General features: G+C 36.2%; 3 protein-coding genes across 3 annotated transcripts; 2 read left to right on the plus strand and 1 right to left on the minus strand.

The window, feature by feature from the left end:
- LOC18610529 (mediator of RNA polymerase II transcription subunit 25) lies at nt 1495-11494 on the minus strand. The gene is made up of 15 exons (XM_007046229.2): nt 11213-11494; nt 9842-9872; nt 9266-9329; nt 9046-9176; nt 8169-8378; nt 8017-8082; nt 7460-7670; nt 6713-6780; nt 5786-6625; nt 4860-4913; nt 4624-4652; nt 4306-4374; nt 4147-4231; nt 2972-3058; nt 1495-2350 (listed from the first exon to the last, which is right to left on the minus strand). Exons 1-15 carry the CDS (start codon nt 11308-11310, stop codon nt 1805-1807), a joined length of 2589 nt encoding a protein of 862 aa, XP_007046291.2. The 5' UTR covers nt 11311-11494; the 3' UTR covers nt 1495-1804.
- LOC18610530 lies at nt 11721-15250 on the plus strand. The gene is made up of 6 exons (XM_007046231.2): nt 11721-12067; nt 12667-12834; nt 13113-13374; nt 13457-13623; nt 13807-13956; nt 14385-15250. Exons 1-6 carry the CDS (start codon nt 12023-12025, stop codon nt 14730-14732), a joined length of 1140 nt encoding a protein of 379 aa, XP_007046293.2. The 5' UTR covers nt 11721-12022; the 3' UTR covers nt 14733-15250.
- Nucleotides 15663-18484, plus strand: LOC18610531. Its single transcript, XM_018114639.1, has 8 exons — nt 15663-15953; nt 16034-16127; nt 16214-16339; nt 16437-16595; nt 17477-17595; nt 17758-17949; nt 18042-18132; nt 18317-18484. The coding sequence occupies exons 1-8, from the start codon at nt 15799-15801 to the stop codon at nt 18395-18397; spliced, it is 1017 nt and encodes a 338-aa protein (XP_017970128.1). The 5' UTR covers nt 15663-15798; the 3' UTR covers nt 18398-18484.

Raw genomic sequence — 21724 nt, forward strand, 5'->3', positions numbered from 1 at the left:
AAATTTCTTCTGCCATCTCCCGAAAACCCTTTATCCCTCATGATCTCATAGGACAAATTAAGGCAATTGTCCAGTTTGTTTAAAACTTTTCCATTTTGAGGCATTTTTCTTTTTCCATTTGTCCAAAAACCTTTACTAGTAAAGAATTAGGGGTGATAGATAATTAGCTTAACAAAGTAGCAAACCATGCAAATATGGTTAGCCGGAAAAATCTCATTTGAAATATAATAGGATCCTTGTTAATTTCACTTGCAAGAGTAACTCAGTAAAATAAAATCAAATAAGAACCAAAACATGTAGAGTTTCAAAGGAATAAGACAGCTTGGACTCATGACAACAGAAATTGGTGATATGGTCTACCCCTCCATGATCTAAGTTAAGGAACCGTATGACTTTTTCAGGCAACAGCATTAGCTCAACTAGAAACTTCCTGCTCTGAGAAAAAGGACATTGTTGGCATTTCTGCTTTTCCAAGGATTGGACCCAGCGCCAATGATGGGAAGTTTTATTGGTTGGTGCTTTGGATCAATCCTAAAATCATTATACTTCTTTTCCTAGCTTTATACAAAGGCCATAGTTCCTGGGAAAAATGATTAAAGCGAGGAGGGTGCTTGTTTATGTAAAGTTGGTGCGGGTCATCGTCTTCATTTTTGAGGTGTCCCCATTGGCTTTGGAGGCCGAAAGCCAACTGCAAACCACTGCTTACCATAAAATGATAAAATAAAGGTTTACACTAATCTTCCATATTAACACTATCGTCAGGTTTACATCACACTGATCATGGACTCCTGATCAATGAATTTGGACCTATGGCTCTTCTAATGGTTCAATCTACAGAAAAAAAAGAAGGGATTTGCTAAGTCAAAATTAATAATTGTTCACCTGGCCCCTTGGCCCCAACCTTGCAACAGGTTTATGTTAAAATTTAAGCTAGCTTTACCATCTTATTCATTGTCTACTTCACTGGGACTCTTTCTTTCCTACTTACTTTCCTTTAGGAGGGGTTATTCCAAACTTACAACCTAAGATCTCAGCGGCAAAAGTCTTCTTCAAAGAGGCCGGGGTATGGGGTGTTGATACCCAAAATCTCATAAAGCTTTCAAAGCTCTGCTGTTGTGTGATTTCAAATTCTTGAATGCTTTGGCTTCTGGCTACTTTATGTTCATGGTTTGGCAAAAGGTTAATGCTTTACTTTAGCTGTAAACATCAATCAATTTGTTGAGTACCTGAGCAAGGATTGATCCTATGAACTTCAATAATCAATGAACCTTGTGGATAAGACATTAATCCCAAAAATCCATCATCGAAACAATTTATAGCATAATTACTTCTTGGCATTCGAAATTGGATTCCTATATATATAAGGTGTGCCTATCTGTCTATCCCAAAAGATATCATGCAACCTAACCTCCCTTATTAACCAGCTAATATAAGTTTTAACGATAAGATGATGAGTGAGTAACTTATAAAACGATCATTCAATATCAGCAAATCTCCTTTTAAATTCACATCATTGTTGATTCATTTTCATCAACGAAGCCTTTGTTCTCACCTCATTAGTTACTATAGATGATACATGGAAAAATTAATGGAAACATGAATGACAGCAAATGCAAAATGTATCATAATAATTAGATCGTAAAATACTTTCTCCTAGATGTTACATAACATATGATCGTGTTTAGCCACTAAAGATACTGATAGACTGGTGGTTTCTATGGACTAAAAAACAGACTGGTGGTTTCTAATTTCTAGAAGCCCTACACAACTATAAGTTCTAATAGCCAGCAAATTCCAAAGCTGATTAACCCATAAAGCCTCCTCCAGGCATATTAGGTGGGGCCTGTGATGAAACTTGCCCCTGTGAAACCAATTGTGAACGGCCTGGACCTTGAACATAAGCTGGACCCATTCCTGACCCCACCATTTGTTGTTGCTGAGGTAATTGCTGTTGCTGCAGCTGGGGAAGCTGCGGCTGTTGCTGCATTTGTGGAAGTTGCTGTTGTTGCTGCATCTGGGGCAACTGCTGTTGTTGTTGCAGCTGGGATAGCTGCTGCTGCTGTATCTGCGGAAGCTGCTGCTGCTGCTGTATCTGTGGATGCTGCTGCTGCTGTTGCAGCTGAGGGAGCTGCTGCTGCTGCAAGTGAGGGAGCTGTTGTTGTTGCAACTGTGGAAGCTGCTGCTGCTGCTGCTGTTGTTGCAGCTGTGGAAGTGGCTGCTGCTGTTGTTGTTGTAGTTGCGGCAGCTGTTGCTGCTGTAGCTGTGGTTGCATCTGCTGGTGTTGCTGCTGTTGCAATTGTTGCTGTTGTTGATGCTGGCTAGATATTTGTGGTTTAAAGACAACCATATCCTGATTCGACAAATAGCTTAGCTCGAAATAAAATCCAAAGCTCAAAGTTAACAGATAGAGAAAGATTAAAATTAAGATTCCATATGGCTGTTGCTTTTACTACTGGCTTGTTAATTTTGGAGAAAAAAGCAAAAGCATGTTCAGATATAAAAGCAGGTAATATCTTCGAATAATTAAAAGTTAAAAATTGAAATATGTTTGAAAAAAAAGAATGATAGTACTTCTATATTAAATAGTTATGTTAGTATTGATATGCATTTTAGTATTTTTTTTCATTGTTAATCAAATATCATTTTGCTTTTTAGCAACTTTTAAGGAAGCACAAGCAAAGGCTAAAAGCAAATAGCATAAGCAAGAACTAAACGGGGCCTACAGAATATTCAAATAAAAGCCACAAGTTACTCATCTAGTTTGCAGCTTTTTCCATTCTTTTTTTTTTTGGTTTTGTGGAGACTGGAATGATGGCCTGGTGGGGTGTTGGAAGTGTGTAGTTGGGAATGATTGCAGGTTGTTTTTATTCAGTCCACAATTTTATAATGAAGGTGGAAGCTTAAACTGGTGTCGATATGTAATGCACACTCAACGAACTAAAGCTTGGATTGAAGGTCAGAAAATTCTCACCCCAGGAAAAAGCATTCCTATCAAGCGGCATGCTTTGTCAGAAACTGAAAGCAGCAACGTCTGTGATGGCAATTGGATTACAGCACACTACAGAAATGAGAAGTGAGAAACTGTCAGAATAATCCAGCTGTAATTCCATAATTACACAAGTGCAAAGCCTTTCTAAAAAAAAAATTACACAATTGCAAATAATTGATAGGATAAAATTTTAAGAAATTCTAAACTCACAAATTAACACGGTTCCTAGAAACACTTAAAAGAGATTCATATACAAGTACAAAGTATCAAGCTTTATCTGTAAGTATCAAGAAAACTCTGAGCAGTACTTTCGCTTATTTGAGGGTCTACAAGACACAAGATGCTTCTTGTTAGTTGGCGTTTTCAGGTTGATGTTGAAAAAGGTCAAAAAGGGCTCAATTCCTCAAGTCAGCTTTGACCTGTGGGGCCTGAACTTGATCACATTTAGTCTATGTGGATCAAGAATTACTTGAATACCAAGTAGCAGAACTTACATGAGACTGGTAAGGGTTGTGATCTCATCCAAGTTGCGCTAATCTAGGGATAAATGTACTGCCAAACATAATATTTTTACATACAATGTCTGCAATGTTAGCTATGTTATTGTGAGAGAGAGAGAGAGAGAGAGAGAGAGAAAGAGAGAGCAGTCTAGTGAACCATTCCAGGAAAACACAACATAGATACTTCCTTGACTGGTTTCCAGTAAAAAATAGAGAAGATCCATTTGGAAAATATTTAAGTGTTTGTCAAATCGCCTGGTTAACCAAATTGAAATTTGACTATCCCCGCCACATGCATTTAACATGGTTAAATCAGAAATTCACTTGACAAATGACATGTGAACAAATGGTAATGACGAACAACTAATATTCTGTCAACTGAGCACTACTCAATACTCATCCAGTACAATGGCAAAAGGTGTACCTATATTCCCTTTTTCTTTTGAATAAATAGTATCCTATATTCCCATCAAAGACAATCAAGTTTACGGCAATTCTACAATTACTTAAAAATGAAAATTAGCATGCCAAAATAGATGCCCATAAAAGAAAACAACAAAGAAAAAATGCAAGTAATTCAACAATCAATTTTGACAAGACATTCAAACAAGAAATTTTGCATTGCTTCAAAGGGAAAATTATCCTGCAATCACTTACAAGCTTCTTCTCTTGTAGCTGTCCAAGAAATCCATGCTGATTCATTGCCCTGAAAACTAAAAAATCTGCCTTCCCAACATATTGCCTGATGTTAAATAAAACAAAGTTAATGAGAAAATTGAAAGACATAGGAAAATGTTTTCACAAACTAAAACTTACTTGTTATTCATGTGATCCTGAGAAATAAGACGAACTATTTGCATGGTTTGTGGCCAGTGTGCTGCAAGTCTGAAAATACAAAAACCAAAATCCTCAGGTTCTATAAACTAGATTGGCATTAAATATATACACAAAAAATATTTATTCTGTATGGTGACCATGAAAGAACTCAAAACCATGCAAGAAAAAGTAGGGCCACCTCTAAAAGAAACAGAATGAAAGCATTTTTACCATTTATCATTTCCCCTAGGGGCTAGTGTATCTGAAAAAGAGAAGAAAAAAAAATTCAAAAGTTACATGAATTAACCATAGACTTACGTCTCGGAAGCTGAGGCACTCCGATAACCCTGCAACAACAATTAAAGCATAAGCTTTATGCATCAAATTAGAGAATGCAGATGAAATAGCTCCAATGTCAAAAGTCTGTTTGAAACACAGTATGCAAGTCATTCATGAAAAACATCACAAACAAAAATAGCGAATAAAATAAGGTGAAAAAATTGAAAGCGTGTTATATTAGAAATAATATAATCATCAGATGCTTGTGAACATACTTCCAATCTGGTGATAAACACTGGCTGCCCTTGTCTCTGGCCAGATAAATTTCCCTGTATCCATATTGACCAATCAAGAGATATTAGTAATCCCACAACTACAACAACGAAGGGGCAAATAGTACCAAGAGATTTAGTATAAAGCATAAAAATCATCAATGATACTTCAAGATAATTAAAAGGGACTGGGAAAAAAATAAATAATCACAATATATATATATATATTTATTTATTTATATAGTATAATCAAGATAAGCAAGGAGAAAAATAAAGTCAAAAGAATGGCAATTTCTTGTCTTGATCACCCTCTCAGTCACTTTTTGGTTGAACTAACAAAGCCTGTCATTTTATTACTAATTTAAGTGGAGGCAATGTCTTATGGAGGAGACAACAAAGGTTTGTGGGCCCTCTCAAGTAAATGGCAAAGCACGGAACACTTTTGCACAAGCATCAACAACATCCATCCAGAAATCATCACATGCCTTGCAACCAATGTAGAGCCTTAAGAGAATTCTACTTGTCATTAAAAATAACATCCCGTTTGATTCAAGGAGGACAAAAGGTCAAGGAAGGATCAAAAGATTACAGGAAAAAAAAATGATATACCAGCAAACGTCCAAGCAAGAATAACCCTAAGTGATTGTACATAGCACATATGTCTCCCTCAGGCAAAAGGCAAAAAATAGCTCTCAGTAAAGATATGGTTGATTGGGAGATTCTAAAATCACAGAAGATTACAAGAGCCAAAAGTACTATGGAATCTGCTAGGACGATGCATGTGTAAAAACAAAAAATAAATAAACTATGGCTATATTTTAGAAGGAATTCACACATAAAGTTTCAACATCTACTAATTTTAAGAAGATTTTTCCACCAAAAACAGCAAATCAATTGTCATTATTGTCTAAAATCAAGCCCTAGATTACCTCCCAGACTTTAACATATTTGGATTGTGCTGATTGCAAAGCGCTTGATGTCTGTTGCGATAGCGGCATACTAGCAGCTGAACTGTTGCTCACTCCAAGTGTCTGCATGCCAGACTGTACTTGTTGAGACATTCCTGGAATAGGAAACATTGTGCCAGTTCCAGAAGAGACAGTTGATGGACCAAGACCACTCATGTTCTGACTCATGCCAACTCCACTTTGCACCATTTGTGCACCTGAATGGTTTCCTTGGCTCATGCCAGGTACTGATTGGCCCATACTCACTCCGCTTTGAACATTACCCATCGGTTGTGACATTCCAATGTTTGAATTTGCAGTCACATTAGAAGTTGCAGAAGCAAATGAACTAAGACCTGAGTTTGGTGGGACCTGTACAGTCCCTGTAAGAGCTCCTGAGCCAGTTAATGAAGTCATACACGATTGCCCAGATGAAAATACAGTTTGAGCTGGAGGCACAGAAGATGCCATTCCACTAGATATCATATTGGACATATGCATGGCCACTGGAGTTTGACCCATTGATGGAAGTCCTATAGAAGTTCCTCCAGTGAGAGCAGCAGAGTTCATCACCCGTGCTTGAGAAAGATTGTTTAATATGTTCACATTTGCAGCAGGAGGCACAGGACGTAAAGGTTGTGTCATACCACTTACAGAAGGTTTTAATTCTTGCACATTGTCACCACTGTTCATCACCTCTTGAGAAGTCGTTGATGGTGAAGAAGTTTGCAAGGTTGGGATTGCTGGAGAAGGAGCACGTGGAACAGCTGGAATATGTGGAAAAGCAGGTCCAGTTCCCATGGATGTTATTGTTGTTGGCTCCTGAACAATAAGAATAATGAGTCTACAACAACTTATATATCCAAACAACAGATACAACCTATAATTAACTAAGTACATGAGCCTTACAACTTTTATGGTAGCAGTGGGAACATTTCCAACAGAAACTGGTTGCCGGCTCATCATAGATCCATTCACTAAAAATCAAAACAAAACAAATCTTAAGCAAGAATTGATCACAACAATAACATAATAAACCTACAATTAATCACACCTGACTAATTGTCTAATGCTCAATTTTTATATTCCCAAATGGTGTATGTCTATCTATATCTGTCACACTGTCTACAGATTAGTATTATTAAAAGAAACAGGGTGCACAACAAGGTTACAGATATAGAACAGGTATTCTTTTCTGTTCTTAAGTTCTGCAATAAAAGGCGAAACTTTCCAATTTACAGAAATCCTTAAGTTGTGATTGGGGATATGTCTAGGTTTTTCTGATAATTGTTTTTTTACTCCTTAGATGCTGAAGAGGAAATGAATCAATCAATACAGCCAAGACCTTCTACAACTTGGCAATCTTAAAAGTACCCTTCTCTAATAATGAAACCTGAAAAGGCAATATTGTGGATCTGAATGAAATCAGACCTTACAAAACTAGGATAAGAAAATTCAAGGTTACAACTGAGAGGTTTAGCATCCAGCATACTATCTGTTAGCTCCCTGTTTATCTATTTGCTGATGTGCTTAAGTGAGCAGAGTGACGAAATTGACTAAACAAGCACACAAATCAGTCAGTCACATGCGATTGTCAGTATACAGTTAAAAACTGCATTCAATCAGAAGGGATCAACAAATTCTGCATTAAACCACCTGACGGAACAGAAGTTGGAGGTGGCCCTGTACCCGAAGTGACAGAAGCCATGTCCATTTTCACAGGACTCTGATTGGATGCCAAACTTGGTACTCCAGGGCGACTTAAAGCAGCACGGCCCTCCATAAAGTTCTCCGAAATCAGAACAAGAAACGGGGGGTTTCTAACATTGTCGACGGGTGGATCTGGTGCTCGCGGGTTTCGCTTTCCCTGTATTTCCAGTTAGAAGAGAAATGTTAGTGACTATGTAAAGAAAACATAATTTAGAATAAAATCCGGTAGAATCTACTAAGTAAATAGTTTTCCAGATGTTTATTTATATGAATATTCTTCCAAAGCTGCTCTGTACTTAGACATTGCTTCATATATATCAGGACCAAGTTCCCAAAAGGTGCTATGGAACAATCACTCTAGTATAAATTTTTTATCAAATGTTCAAGAGAAGAGAGTAGTAGATGTTGGAAGACACGGCCAATATATCCAATGTTAGAGAGAAAACACCCAAAAGAGTCACAAGGAAAATAGATAAAAAAATGTTCTCATCGTAATTCCTTACAGCACTGTAGATTGTTTTTAGCTTTGAAAGCTGCTTCGGACAGATGACAGATAAAGAAACAGAACACTGCAATGAAAACAAAGGGTCAGTTAACATCCTAAAAGGGCAAGCCAGAACTAGGAGACACGATAAGATAAATACTATAGAGCTACCTGAGCAAATGATTTAGCTACTGTTTCAGCATCAGACAGACGACTCTCTGTCTGTGCTTCAATATTTTCAGTCTGCTCCAAGTTTTGAATTTGTGGTCGATAGACTGGTGTAGGCAATGGATAAGGATTACTAGCAGCAACAAGAATGCAATGTCTTTGTCCATCAACATTTTGTTGAGTTTGGTTTCCATTTGGTGCAATAGGAAACATCTGACCAGTACATCAAATAGGTACAAAGGATAAATGTTGTGATGTGTCATATAACATGTCAGGCCTACATAAACAAAATCTGTCAACTTTAATTGACTAAATAGATGGAAGGACAACATTGACACCACGTACCAAAACTGAACCAACCTAAAAAGGTTTTGGACCACTGGTACAATGACCCCAAAAATTTTCTATTTCAAGTTGCCATTACCTCCAGCAAAACATTAAACTGGCACATCATGGTTCTACCTCGGGAGAATGTTAGGCAGAATCCACATATGCACTTCTTTCCCTCTTTTCTATTGACATGGAGTCAGTAATGAGAAGTTAAATAAAGGCCTGTATTCAGGCTCCAATGATGCTCATATCTAGGGTTTCACTCAATTGCTCTTCCAAAATTTAATGGCATCTGTGACAATATGCAGAGTCACAGCATCTTTATAACCAAAACATATCTTCAAGCAAACCAGCTTTTAGGTGAAACTTATATCTTAAGAAAAATCATTTAAGTAAATGCCCTTAACTTGTTGGAAGTAGCATCTAATTTAAGGAGATAAATCATAAAGCAATCTAATTAAAGAAGACTTGCACAAATAATTATCAATTGGGGTGCATAAATCAAAGCACAAATGCACTTAAAATCACATAAAAGATTGATGCTCCATACCATCAGCGCTTCAGAAAGCCCTTCAGCAATTGCAGCATCATTGAAACCACCACCAGAAAAAGGTATCGCTGACAGCCATTGTAGGAAAATATCAACATCTTTTGTCCACCCACTACGTTGTACTAGGCAAGCTGCATAAGGAACCACATTATTTTCCACAAAAATGAAGTTTTGATAGTAATAACACACTGCAAGTTGAAAAATAGAGCAAAGAACATACCACAGTATGATCCATGAGTGTTGAATGTGACCAATGCAAGCTCAACATTAGATGTAGAAGTCTTCTGTATTCAGACAAGATGACTGAATTAATATATGTGCATGTAAAAGGCAATATCAAGCAAACTAGATACCTTAAACTGACTGTAAATATTTTTATGCTATCTTTTACTGAAATGTCAAAACAAAAGAAAAGTTATAAAGTTACAAAAAAATAATTGAAACTTAAATGGCTCTCCATATTCACACAAATACATGCTAATTCCCTCATGTAAAATTTAGAGGCCAGCACTGGGTTGCCTATAAATGTTGTCTTACAATCAGTTATTTGTAAATGCAATGGTAAAAAAATGATATTGTCTTTTGCTAAATTATCTACAATAAATATGCAAGTAATTATCAGATGCATGCCAAGTACCTAATACAACTAATTTTCATAAAAAAAAACAAGTACCTAATACAACTGAAAATGCCTCTAACAACATTGTAACAGTTGATGCTGTATAACAAGAGGATGATCATACATTTACAAAAGTAGCTTATCAGAAAGGAAGAGGGAAGAGAAAAGCCTTTTTACCTGTCCAGTCAACTCGCTACTACTGAAACACCTGTGGAATTACTGCAATCCATCAGACAGGAAAAACATACATGCCCAAAATATATTTAAGTACAAAACATACGAATAATAACAATGGTTAACAGCCATAAATCCAATGCAGGGTTTTGAGACATGCAGTATGGTCATTCTCCCCAATGAACCTTAGGTCTTGAATTTAAGCTGAAGCAAACATTCTCATTTTAACAAACTTTCTAGGATATGACAAGCTTCTCATAATGTTATTTGTATGAAAACTTCAACTAAATGTGGGATAAATTCATATGTTTTAAACTTTTATATCAATTACAAAAGACAATTTGGTAGGCTTAAAATGCCTTCCTTCAAGAAATAAGATTAAAATAATCTATTTTGGTAATAAAGATTTCAAAATATCTCAATTTTGAAAAAATTCAACATGGAACTGACAGTCTACAACCATACATACATATTCTACCATATAACATAATGGTCAAGTTGGTCTCTACTGAATATAATCTTTTCCAACTCACTTTTGAAATTAAGAAAATAATCCATACATATGGACCTTACATTTATAGATCAAAATCCCTAGTCTAAGGGGTTTGACGTTACCAATGGCTTTTACGAGTCAATTACTCATTCATCAAGCAGTAAGTGCAAATAGTCAATTCCTCATTCATCAAGTAGTAAGTGCAAATGATCATAAACAATTGAGCTGCTTAGATTCAAGATCACAGAGTCCAAAAAATCTAACGTACAGCCTCAAGTAATCAATATTGATAGGTTCTTAAGAACCACTCAGAACACTTGGTATAGGTGAAAAGAAAAGCACAAAAACACAAACTGAATAGGCATAGCTTGGATGAGCTAAACTTGCATTTCTATCAAATAATTAAGTAGTTCACATAAAAACCCTTCTCCTTCACCTCAGAAAAGCGTTTCAAGCAACAAAAAGCCAATAAAAGCAACTCCGATGGCAAAATAATCACCATCAATTTTTACTCCTAGAACTATCTGTTGCTCTGGCACTACATTAAAGCATAAATTTTCATTCTCAAACTAAAAATTCAATGAAATGTGACCATTAACGCACAGAATACTTAAAATAATGACCATTTAGAGGGGAAAAGAAAACAAACGAAAAACTAAGCGCATGAATTAATAAGCAAAACAATCATCCTCAAATTTTAACTAGAGTATTTCACAAACATTGGCATCAAGTTTCACATAGAATGGAAATTCAAAACATCTATTTTCTAACAAAGATTGCAACTTTCTTACCTAGTATTAATCGAATTAAACTATAAACACAAATTGAGCGGAAAAAAAATGTAAATTGAAGAAAGAGGGAAAGAAAAGAAAAGGTGGGACCTGATGATCTTGTCGAGGTAATCAGAGACGACGGTTTGCCAGTAGGGACCCATGGCCGCGGTGCCTTCGACGGCCACGATCAGCTGCCTCTCCGCCATCTGCTGCTTTGCGTTACAATTGCTATTGGAAATGGCAACTCAACATAGCGAGAAAATGCTACGGAGATAGGAAATGAACTAACTAGGAGCGAAAAAGAAAAGAGTTTGAAGTTTGATTTTTGATCGTCACCCGAAGAAAAGAAGTATTTAATATTTAGGACTCAGAAGTCCTTACCTTTACCGGAACCTGAGTTGTTATTATTTTAGTGTTTTTTTTATTTAATAACCAAAGATTTTTAAAAAAAAAAAGCCCGAAATTATTTGTGAAGTCCAACCCAAAAATGAGTCTTGGGTTTCTGCGGGAGCCCAGCGGGAACCACAGGGACCCAGTTCATTGGAGGAAGACTCCCGCGTTTACGGACTCCTTGTTGTAATCTTAGTAGAGAAGGAATCGAAGCCAAGAAGAAAATGCATCGACAACGACCCGGATCAAAAATGATTGGTTTATGGACTTTTCCGCATTGATATCTCTTCGCTACTTGTAACTAACTAGTACGAAGGAAAAAAACAGAACACACATTTCATCTGTTTCACTCCACTTGTCTTTTCTCTATCATTCTCGGAAGTTTTTGGTCTTGTTTTTGTGCTGAAATTTGGTTTCACCTGTATTTTCCCCCCCCTTTTTTCTGGGTTAATTTGAAGGTCTACGGAAGAAGACAAGTGTTTTATATTCTTATCTGGCTTTGGGTTTTGTTTTGCGCACTTGGAAAAGATGATGCTGCATTATCTTCAGCCCGCGAAGCTCCAAACCAAGAAGGTAGTGTTTCTCTCTCGCTCTCCCTCTGACTGTTCTTTTTGTAATCCCTTTTGATTGTTCTTCAAATAAAGTTTGGATTTTGATTGGAAATGGTTGATGGTAGTGATCTTTAATTTAACCCTTTTGATGGGGAAGGATAGAATTCTTGACAGACAGTTAAACAATTAGTAAGTGTACAAAGAAACTAAATCGGATCAGGGTGCATTCTGTCTTATACGAAATGAACACTTTCATTTTTGACTACCTCACCTGAAGACATTTGTATGGGATAGTTATAGTATTAAGCTTAATTTTGGTAGATTGATCATAAAACTGAAATCAAAATGAGTTTCAGTTGAGGACCAAATGATGTGATTTTACAAAGGATGCTCATTTAGCGGAGTAAAAAAGCTTTGTTGTTGTTGTTGTTATTGTTGATTTCACGAATTTACAGGGCACCTTCACTTATTGATTGTACCAACTTATTTATCTCTTTTCTCAAAGGAGATCTTTTGGGGTTGAAGACATGTAATTTTTTGAGTGTATGATTCATGGTAGATGATGATTTTCCAATTTGATGGCATCTTGGGCTGCTATTCATGTGTTTGCAATATTGGCAGCTTGTTTTTGAGGATGTTTTTTCTGCACGTGATTGTTCCACACTTGAACATCTGAAAGAGTTGAGCTCCAGGCGTAGATTAATTGAGGAGTCCATTAATCAGAGCAGCTCCATTACTGAGGCTATTGCAAGAGAAATGTCTGGAGGCTTGACTTCTCAATGTCTAAGGGTAATTTGTTAATGGGGGCTAATTTCACATTTTAATTTCTGTATAAACATTTCCTTTTGCACTCCAACATCTCCATTGCTGTAATGCATAAATTATTGAAGGCGGAAACCTGCTTTTAACTCTCTGGTTATTTTTTTTCATGAGGGCAAGCACATATTAAGTTTGACTAGTTTTATTATCAATCCATTTTGTTTGATTTGTACATATATAATCAAATTTGACTGAGGAGACAGAAGTTTATTCTGGTTGAATTTCCTTGTTTATTATGAATGCCTCAGGACCTTAAGAAACTGGAACAATACCTGCCATGGTTGGAAACGTTGATTTTTAATGTCGATTTGGTCTGCAGCAACCACCATGTTGTTCATTGGATTTCGGAACTGAAGATCCGTTGGAGCAGCACTCTTAGCTCATCATCTTTTTTTAACCTTAGGGGTCCAAAGCTTTTTCAAATTGATAATCTACATTATGAGCTTGGTATGACCCTTTACCTTTATGCTGCATTGCTTCGGGAGAGGGCTGTAGAAATTCTTCCAACAGGTAGGCTCGGACATTCTCACGTCAGCTTCAATTATATGAATCTTGTGTTTGTAACATTGCTATTTGCTGTGCATTGTGCTAGATTTGGTGCAATCTGCCACTCTTTTCAGAGAAGCGGCTGGTATTTTTCAGCATCTTGCTCATGATGTTTTCCCCTCTTTACAATCTACACAGTCTGTAGAAAGGCCACCAGAAGCCACTCCATCCATGTCTACTGTTATGAGCCTAATTTGCTTGGCTGAGGCCCAGGTTAGTGTTAAGGCGTTCACATTTCAATATAGTGGGATTTCTATCCCAGGGTCCTGGCATCTTGGCCTGAAATTCATTGCAAAAATCTTTTAATATGCAAGTGTTTTGGAAATGTTTATTTTTATCTGCTTCTTTAGTAATTTCATTGTCTCTGATAATTATTCTTTTATAAAAATATAACAGGCTGCAACCATAAGGAGGGCTGAAGAGAAAGGAACTACTGTTAGTCTTTTGACAAAGCTGCACTACGGTATTACAGAGTTACTTGGTGAAGCCACTGCTATTCTATATTCAAATACTGGAGAGTGCAAAGATATTTCATCGCACTTCTTGGTATGTATACACTCTGATAATTATAATTTAATAATTAATAATTATATTTTGTACTTTATGGCTGCTATTCTATTTTAACCATGTAGTCTTTTTAATATTTTAATGATAAATCGTACTATGTTTAATCATTTTTTATATTAACATAAATCTTTGGATAATTTATTCCTTCAACAAGTATGAGCTTGGCCTACATATGATCCTTTTCTTTGCACTCATTCATTGTTGATCTCCATTCTCCGGAAAGTCTACAGTCTTCACCTACTGTGTTGCACCATTTTTTTATCCCTAATTATAGAGTGAATTGAATGCAAATACACTACTTCTATTTGCTGAGAGAAACTCTTCTTTGTCGTTGCCTATCCTTGCATTAAGACATTTTACCCTCTGTGAAGGAGCTGATATGATAGTGTTCTCTGTGAACTGTTCAGGAATTTCTATCAACTTGCAAAGCTCTACATGAGTTAAGAAGTTTGAAATACCTTGCAGAAGAGCTAAAGATAGCTGACCAAGTTGGGGTTGCTGTTGGAGTTCTTCGTGATGCATTAAACAATGTGAAAAAGAAAGTTCCAGGAGAAGAATCATGGAGATCCATATTTAGAAAAGAAATTGATGATGCTGCTGATATGCTACGCAAACTCGAACGTGAGAATGATTTTGTCTGGCAGGAGAAGATCCCCTGTGGCGATGAGTTGCCACTGCCACAAGGTAAGAAGATTGTCGATGCTAAACCTTATAACCCCAAAAGATTGGAGAAAGAACTTATTTTCAAGATATAGATGTACATACCTTTTGTACAGTAAACCCTATATTGGTTTTAAGGGAGGAACAGTCACTAGCTTCTTGAGCTTCTTCTCCTTCCTAAAGTGCCAGAAGGAGAGATGCATTGTTTTTTAAACCACTACCAGCAAATTCTTTTTCTTCTTTATTTTTGTAATTAAACAGGCCATCTAAACAAGAGATTACGGTTTGTTAAATACCGAAAGGGCCAAGGTTTTGCCGAGTTTTTGAACTGTATTTTGGAAGGCTTTTGTAATATTTGGTAGATTATACTACTATTGTAGTAGTGAGTAGTGGCATAAAAACAGAATAGCCATGACAGTAAAATTTCTGTCATAAATGTTCATTTAAAATCTGCCATATTTTTCAGTTCCTAATAGCACATCTCAGCTGGACCTCTCTGTTGCTTTTCATCTTCAATATTGATTTAAGCAGCAAGTCTCTTATTGTAATAGAATTAAGAGTGGTGAAGTTGCATCATGGCAGCAAAGCAGAGGCCCCTGAGTTAAGGCTTAAACTCTCCACTTTGTAATCCTCTTTTTCATTAATTCTTATCAGTTGGTGGCTGATAATTGCTAAGAGTTGGCTTTAATTTCTTCTTTTTCTTTTTCATTTAACCGCGGTGCAACTATAAAGATTACATACACTAGCAAGGACTGCATTTTTATTTAACTCTTCGACAAATGGTGCAACTAAATATATGTCAAACCAAATTAATATAGCTAAAATCTAAATTTGATTATCTATGTATAAGTGTATGATTATTCATTATAATATAAAATAAATAAATTTTTTATTTATATATTTTTGCTATAAATGATCAATACTCAGCTTCTTTTTTTGTCCTCATATTTCACGTCCTAATAATCAAATTTTAATTTAGTAAATTACTTATAAATATAAACAATATTTTTAATTACTTATAGAAGGAAAATGGTCGCGAGTCTGCCAAGTGGCGGAGCCAAATCCACTTTTCGCGGCCGTTTTCGGTTGGTTTAAGGAGCGCCAAGACGCAACACGGAGTTAATTCCCAGTTCGCGGGAACATTCCCAAGCAGAAACTACCATGGCAGTTCATTGCAACTCCGTTCTGTTCTCTTGCAAAACATGGCGAAACAGGGATACCAAACCCATATCCACAATCTTACCGACCCGTCTCTGCTCTGTTCCTCAAACCCCATTTAGCTTCCATTCAGATGGGTTGAAGCTCTCAACATGCGGGTATAAATAAACGTAACTGAGGAAATATGATTGTTTCTGTTTGTTTAAATGTTTGAAAAGAAATATTTTGGTTTTTACAGGTGGGATAGGGTGGTTTCTGCTGTTGTTTCTGAGGAAAGTGCAGTTGGGTCCAGCTCTTCTGGCACTGATGTGTTCAAGCTCACTTACTTAGAGGTTTAATCTGGGTGTTTTATAAATTCAGTTAATTTAGACCCTTTGTTGTTGGATTTTGAGATGGTTTTCAAAATTTTGGTTTTTAGGGGAATAGTTGGCTGTGGGATGTAAGTGGGGTGAGAATTTTGGTTGATCCAATTTTGGTGGGTAGCTTGGATTTTGGTATTCCATGGCTTTATGATGCTGCCAAGAAATTTTTGAAGAATTTCAAGGTAATTTATCCATGTAATGTAACTGATCTTCTTAACACAGTTTTGTTCTTTTTAATTGATGTGTTTATTTTAATTGGAATGCAAAACTTTATTGCAGCTTACTGATCTTCCTCAAGTTGATTGCTTACTGATTACACAAAGCCTTGATGATCACTGCCATTTGAAAACCCTGAAACCGCTCTCAGAAATGTCTCCAGAGCTTAGAGTCATTGCAACTCCCAATGCCAAGCCTTTGCTGGATCCTCTTTTCAAAAATGTGAGTTAAGATTTAAATTTTTATGGTTTTCTGCCTGTCTTTTGTTTAATGGCTACAGTACATGGTTAATAGCCATTTACATAGGAATATCGGCATATGAAACTTGAATGGTAACTGAAGTAGGTGATGCACTTGATCTGGACTAATAGATTCTTGCCCGATGTCAAGGTGATACATTGACAAGCTGCAAAAAGTTATTTTAGTCTAAGTAAATATAACCCATGAGAGACATGAATGTCAATTTGTATTAAAGCATTAGTGGTGTGAACATTTTCTTCTTATTTGCAGTAAAATTTAAGTCCAACATTGTTGAACTTTACAAAATGGTGAAAGAATGTTGACCCTGCCAATTTACTTGTAGATAACAACTAAATCTCAATTAATTGCAGTAATCAGAGATAGCTTGTCCTCATAGGTCCTGATAGTGGCTGATGTGTAGACTACTTTAAGTTTTTCCAACTCAAGTTGAATGCGACTTTCTCTTATGTGTGTCCGTGTGTATGTGTGTGCATTTACACATATGTGTATGAAGACACATCTGCAGTTGTAAAGTGAAGTGGGGAAAGTTTTTCAGCTCATTCCCTGTAATTTAGTTTTCGGAGGTTTTTGTAGGTGTTTGCTCCTAGTTTTCCTCTCCACTTCATCTTTGTGAATTTGTTCATGGCATATATTATCATATAGATGCTAGATTCAAAATGTAATGCAAAACAAAACTTGTCACTTAATTATGCGATTCTGTAGTAGAGCACAATTACTCAGACTTTCTCTGGAACTTAACTAGTTTGAACCTCATGTGCTATCATTTGTACAATCCATGCATATGATTTAACATCAATTCGCTAACTCTACCATGTAAAATCCTTAACATTAGAATCTTTCAGGTCACATATCTTGAACCTGGTCAAGACTCTGAAGTTGAAGCAGGAAACGGTTCCAAAGTCAGAATTGAAGCTACTGCCGGGCCAGTTCTAGGTCCTCCATGGCAACGACCTGAGAATGGGTAAAGCTTTCCAAGCTTCAACTTGCCAATGTGACTTTAAGTATAATGCCTTGCATCCTCCATTCCTAACCATTGGTACCTTATTTATGTCCTCTGTTATTTTCTTATGGTTGAATTCACATCTAAGGTGTTGCTCCAATGTCTTGGCATGATGTATTTCAGGTATCTCATCATTTCTCCACAGGGCCAATTGACTCTTTATTATGAACCTCATTGCGTATACAACAAAAATTTTCTCGAGAAGGAGCGGGCTGACATTGTTATTACCCCAGTCATGAAGCAGCTTCTTCCTAATTTTACTTTGGTTTCGGGACAAGAAGATGCAGTGCAACTAGCTAAACTACTGCATGCCAAGTACAGTTTTTGACCTCATTCCTGGAAGCTAAGTTGAATCAACAACACTCTATCGTGCTTATGCATTGGTCATTCCCTTTCTTCTTTTGTAGGTACATTGTGCCAATGAAAAATGGAGATCTTGATAGCAAAGGGCTTCTCGCTAGCATAATTCAATCTGAAGGAACAGTTGAATCATTCAAGGTCATATTTCTATACCCTCTACAAAAAATAAACGAGCCATGGCCCCTCTTAAGACTAGAACATATTAGCATTGTAGGAGGAAGAAGTGTCCTTCTCACTGATTTACTCCACAACTATTTTGCCCTGAGGAAGTTAATTATGTTTCCAATGATTGAGTATGTGTTTTCCTTTTTCAAAAATGCAGGAGCTCTTGTCAAAGGAACTACCAGATGCACAGGCATTAGAGCCCACCCCTGGTGTACCATTACAAATTCCTGCCCCTTAAAATTTCTCATAAACCTTCATACACGTTGCTAATGAAACTGCATATATCAGATAGTTTATATATGACAGTCGCGTATTTCTGCTACTCTCTCTGTCCCTTTTTCACTATCCATATTTCCTTTTTGAGATGTTCCAAAATGAAGTCCTCTGAATGTCTTAGATACATTAAAATTGTTATCTTAATTTTCATGAAAGCGGAAGAAGGACAATACCTTTTCTTTTTTTAAAAAAAAAAAAAGATGAAAAATTGGTATCTGGGCCTGGGTAATGGCCTGTTTGTGAAACTCTGGACTAAAAAGGAATGCTCTGGAAAGTATGGCACTAACCCAAATTGGAAATTCACTTTGATGGGTAGCTTAATAAACCATGGATGATCATTCCACCCACTCCTTACATGAATTCAAACCTAACCATGCCCCGTAAAGAAGACAACCATGGACTTTGTCCACTATTCAAACAGGCTAGACATCTTCCCTGTGGGGGTGGTTGCTTTGTCGTCAATCTCCTAATAACAAACCATATTAAAAAAATCTCTTCTGCCTTTCTCAGTGAATCTTGCTGTAATGCTATGTGTTAATTCGTTCTACTAGCAACTTGTCGTGCAAAATTTAACATAAATTAGCTAGTTGAACTTAGGGTCTTGACTTTCTAGGTCTATAATCAAATTTTGTGGCAAGAACTTAGGACCAGTGCTGTACTAAGAAAATTGGCAGCTGAAATCTAATGTGAGAGTCAACACTGGGTTTGGTAGCGATCTGTTCTTCAAGGTATACCAATCCTACAAATGGCAACCAAAGAGATATAAAAGTAGTACTCTTTCCGTACTTTTTTTGTTAATCTCCATAAAAATCGAAGAGAGATAAATATTTAAAAACGAGGAAAATACATATTTAATTAAAGTTTATCAGAATTCCAATACCCAAATTGGCCACTTAGCCAATTTCACTCAAGTCAATGTCAAATTAAACCAACAAATATGGTCTACAACACATGGTGTATCAGTTGGCAATGACATAGCAAAGCAATATAATCAGTTCTTCGCACTATTTATGTTCCTCCTCCTTCCCCTCCCCTCTCTCTCTCTCTCAAATTTTATTGTAAATATGAAATTTAATTAACGAAAAAATTGATTCATAGGGTTTTTGAAGCTCATTTATACAATAACAAATGAACAAATACCTAATTTGAAAGATTTTCATTTTTCTATTCTTGATAACATTTAAGAAAAACAGAATACTATATTTCACAGAATAGTTATGTCATTCTCGAGGTAATTTTTTTTTATTTTTATCACTAAAAACGAGATCTTAGCTGTAATCGCACACAAAAAGAAAAAAAAAAAGAAAGCTTATTCATTCATGACGAGTTCACGTAATATAGTATGAAAGTGTTGACCTAGCTGATGATAAGCATGTCATAAATTTTTCGACCTAAGTTTGGTCAGTCGAATATTCTCAACTCAAACCCTATGTGACACTTTGATCAAACAATTAACCAAGAAACGACTTTTGTATAAAGTCTATCTTGTTCATTACTATTTATATTTTTATGAGATTGCAAGAGTCATTTGGCCTTTAGATTCATTGAAGCGACGCCCTTCCTTAAATTTCCCTCATCCCTACGAAAACAACAAAACCCAAACGAATTAAGGATATATATATATATATATATATATATATAAAAGAATCCCTACTCCAACTCCACGTTCCATGGATCCGTGTCTATCTCCATACCTTCTTCCATTTTTAAATTCCTTTCAAATTTGGTTTTTCTTGCCCACAATTTGCCCACATGCTACCATACTCCCCAAATCATCCCCATCTGGATTATCTAGTAATATCGATCCTCTTTGCGATCATCGATCATTATTGCAGCAATAAAGAATCAAATTCGAATTTCTCTTTTTTTTCATAAATTAAAAATTGGGTTTGAGTTTACGTATAAAAATCGAGTATGAATTTCATTGATACGAAATGAGGAAAAATGTGTTGGTTTGGAAAGACCTGCACTGGATACCTAAGGATAATGGATTAGTTAAGTTTGATTGGTTTTGATAATTAAAATGGGAAATTGATAAGGAATCTTGGACAAGGTAAGATTCTTGGGATCGGAATATCTTTCTCTTTTGTGTTCCTTAGCAAGAAGATAAGTTAAAGAAATAGAGAATATACTTAGGACAATGAGATGATAACATACCCAAATTGCATTGAAAATGTGAGCATTAAACAAAAGAAAAATATTCTCCCAAGAACCAGAATATTCGGAAGTGGACCCCTAGAGAGTACTCCACAAACAGAAGTACAAATCAAATTTTTACTTTGATTATTGTTGCTCTTTCTTTCCTGAGCAGAAGACCTGAATGGGGTCGGTCGAGAGGGAGGAAAAGTCATGGCAACAAGGCCAAATGGCCTTTGTCCGAATGTGGAATTTGAGTAAATGAATATACTATTCTTTGGAGCCAATGAGCCTCGTTGGAGTTAGATTCTTTTCCCAAGGGGGACACGTTCATAATGAAAGGCAGCAGCAGATCACCGCCATGCAAGAACATCTTTGGCTTGTTGTCGTGGGCCCTGGTGTAAATGCCAGCATTGTTGTACCACCATACATGGAACTTTCATGGATGCCACTTAGATAATGGAGGTGCTGATAACATAAGTAAATTGGGTTTCCATCTTTATTTCCTTTGGTTGAAACTTTCTGAGTCTTTCTATGTCATCTATGACGATAAACCAGAACAGAGATGACGTTTACAAAATCGTGAATCATATCTCTACATACCTTAAATTAATTTGACGAAGTTCTTTTTAGGGATATAAAATTATTAAACTATGAGTTGAAATGGAAAGGTTGAGTTTGATGTTTATGGCACCATTTTCACATTGCATATAAGCTTATTTGCATTTTCTCTTCTTCCCTGTGAATCTGATTATCGATCGAGCATGGTTGACTTACCATTTCAGTAAGCAAAAGTTTTGTTGAAACTTGACCTTCTATTAACTCGACCTCTAAATGAAGCTAAATTAACATTAATATGAAGAAGAACAGTAAACCCTGATGCAATCTTGAGTACCTGAAACATGGGACAAGATTGATTATCATTCGAATTTGGAGTAAAGGTGAAAGGGGGTCTTCTTAAAAGAGATTTTAATCTCAAATTTAATTTTTTTTAAAAAAAATTAATAAACGTTAAGTCAAACTTCATCGATTACAATAGATGCTGCCATTATTGAAACTTTTAAGTTAATCTGGTGCAATTTTCCATCATATATATTACTTTCTGGTAGGAAGGGACAGGGGAAAATCATATGGTCTCAACGTTTTTTTAAAG

This window comes from Theobroma cacao, chromosome 2, assembly GCF_000208745.1.
Source record: "Theobroma cacao cultivar B97-61/B2 chromosome 2, Criollo_cocoa_genome_V2, whole genome shotgun sequence".
Classification (NCBI taxonomy): Eukaryota; Viridiplantae; Streptophyta; class Magnoliopsida; order Malvales; family Malvaceae; genus Theobroma; species Theobroma cacao.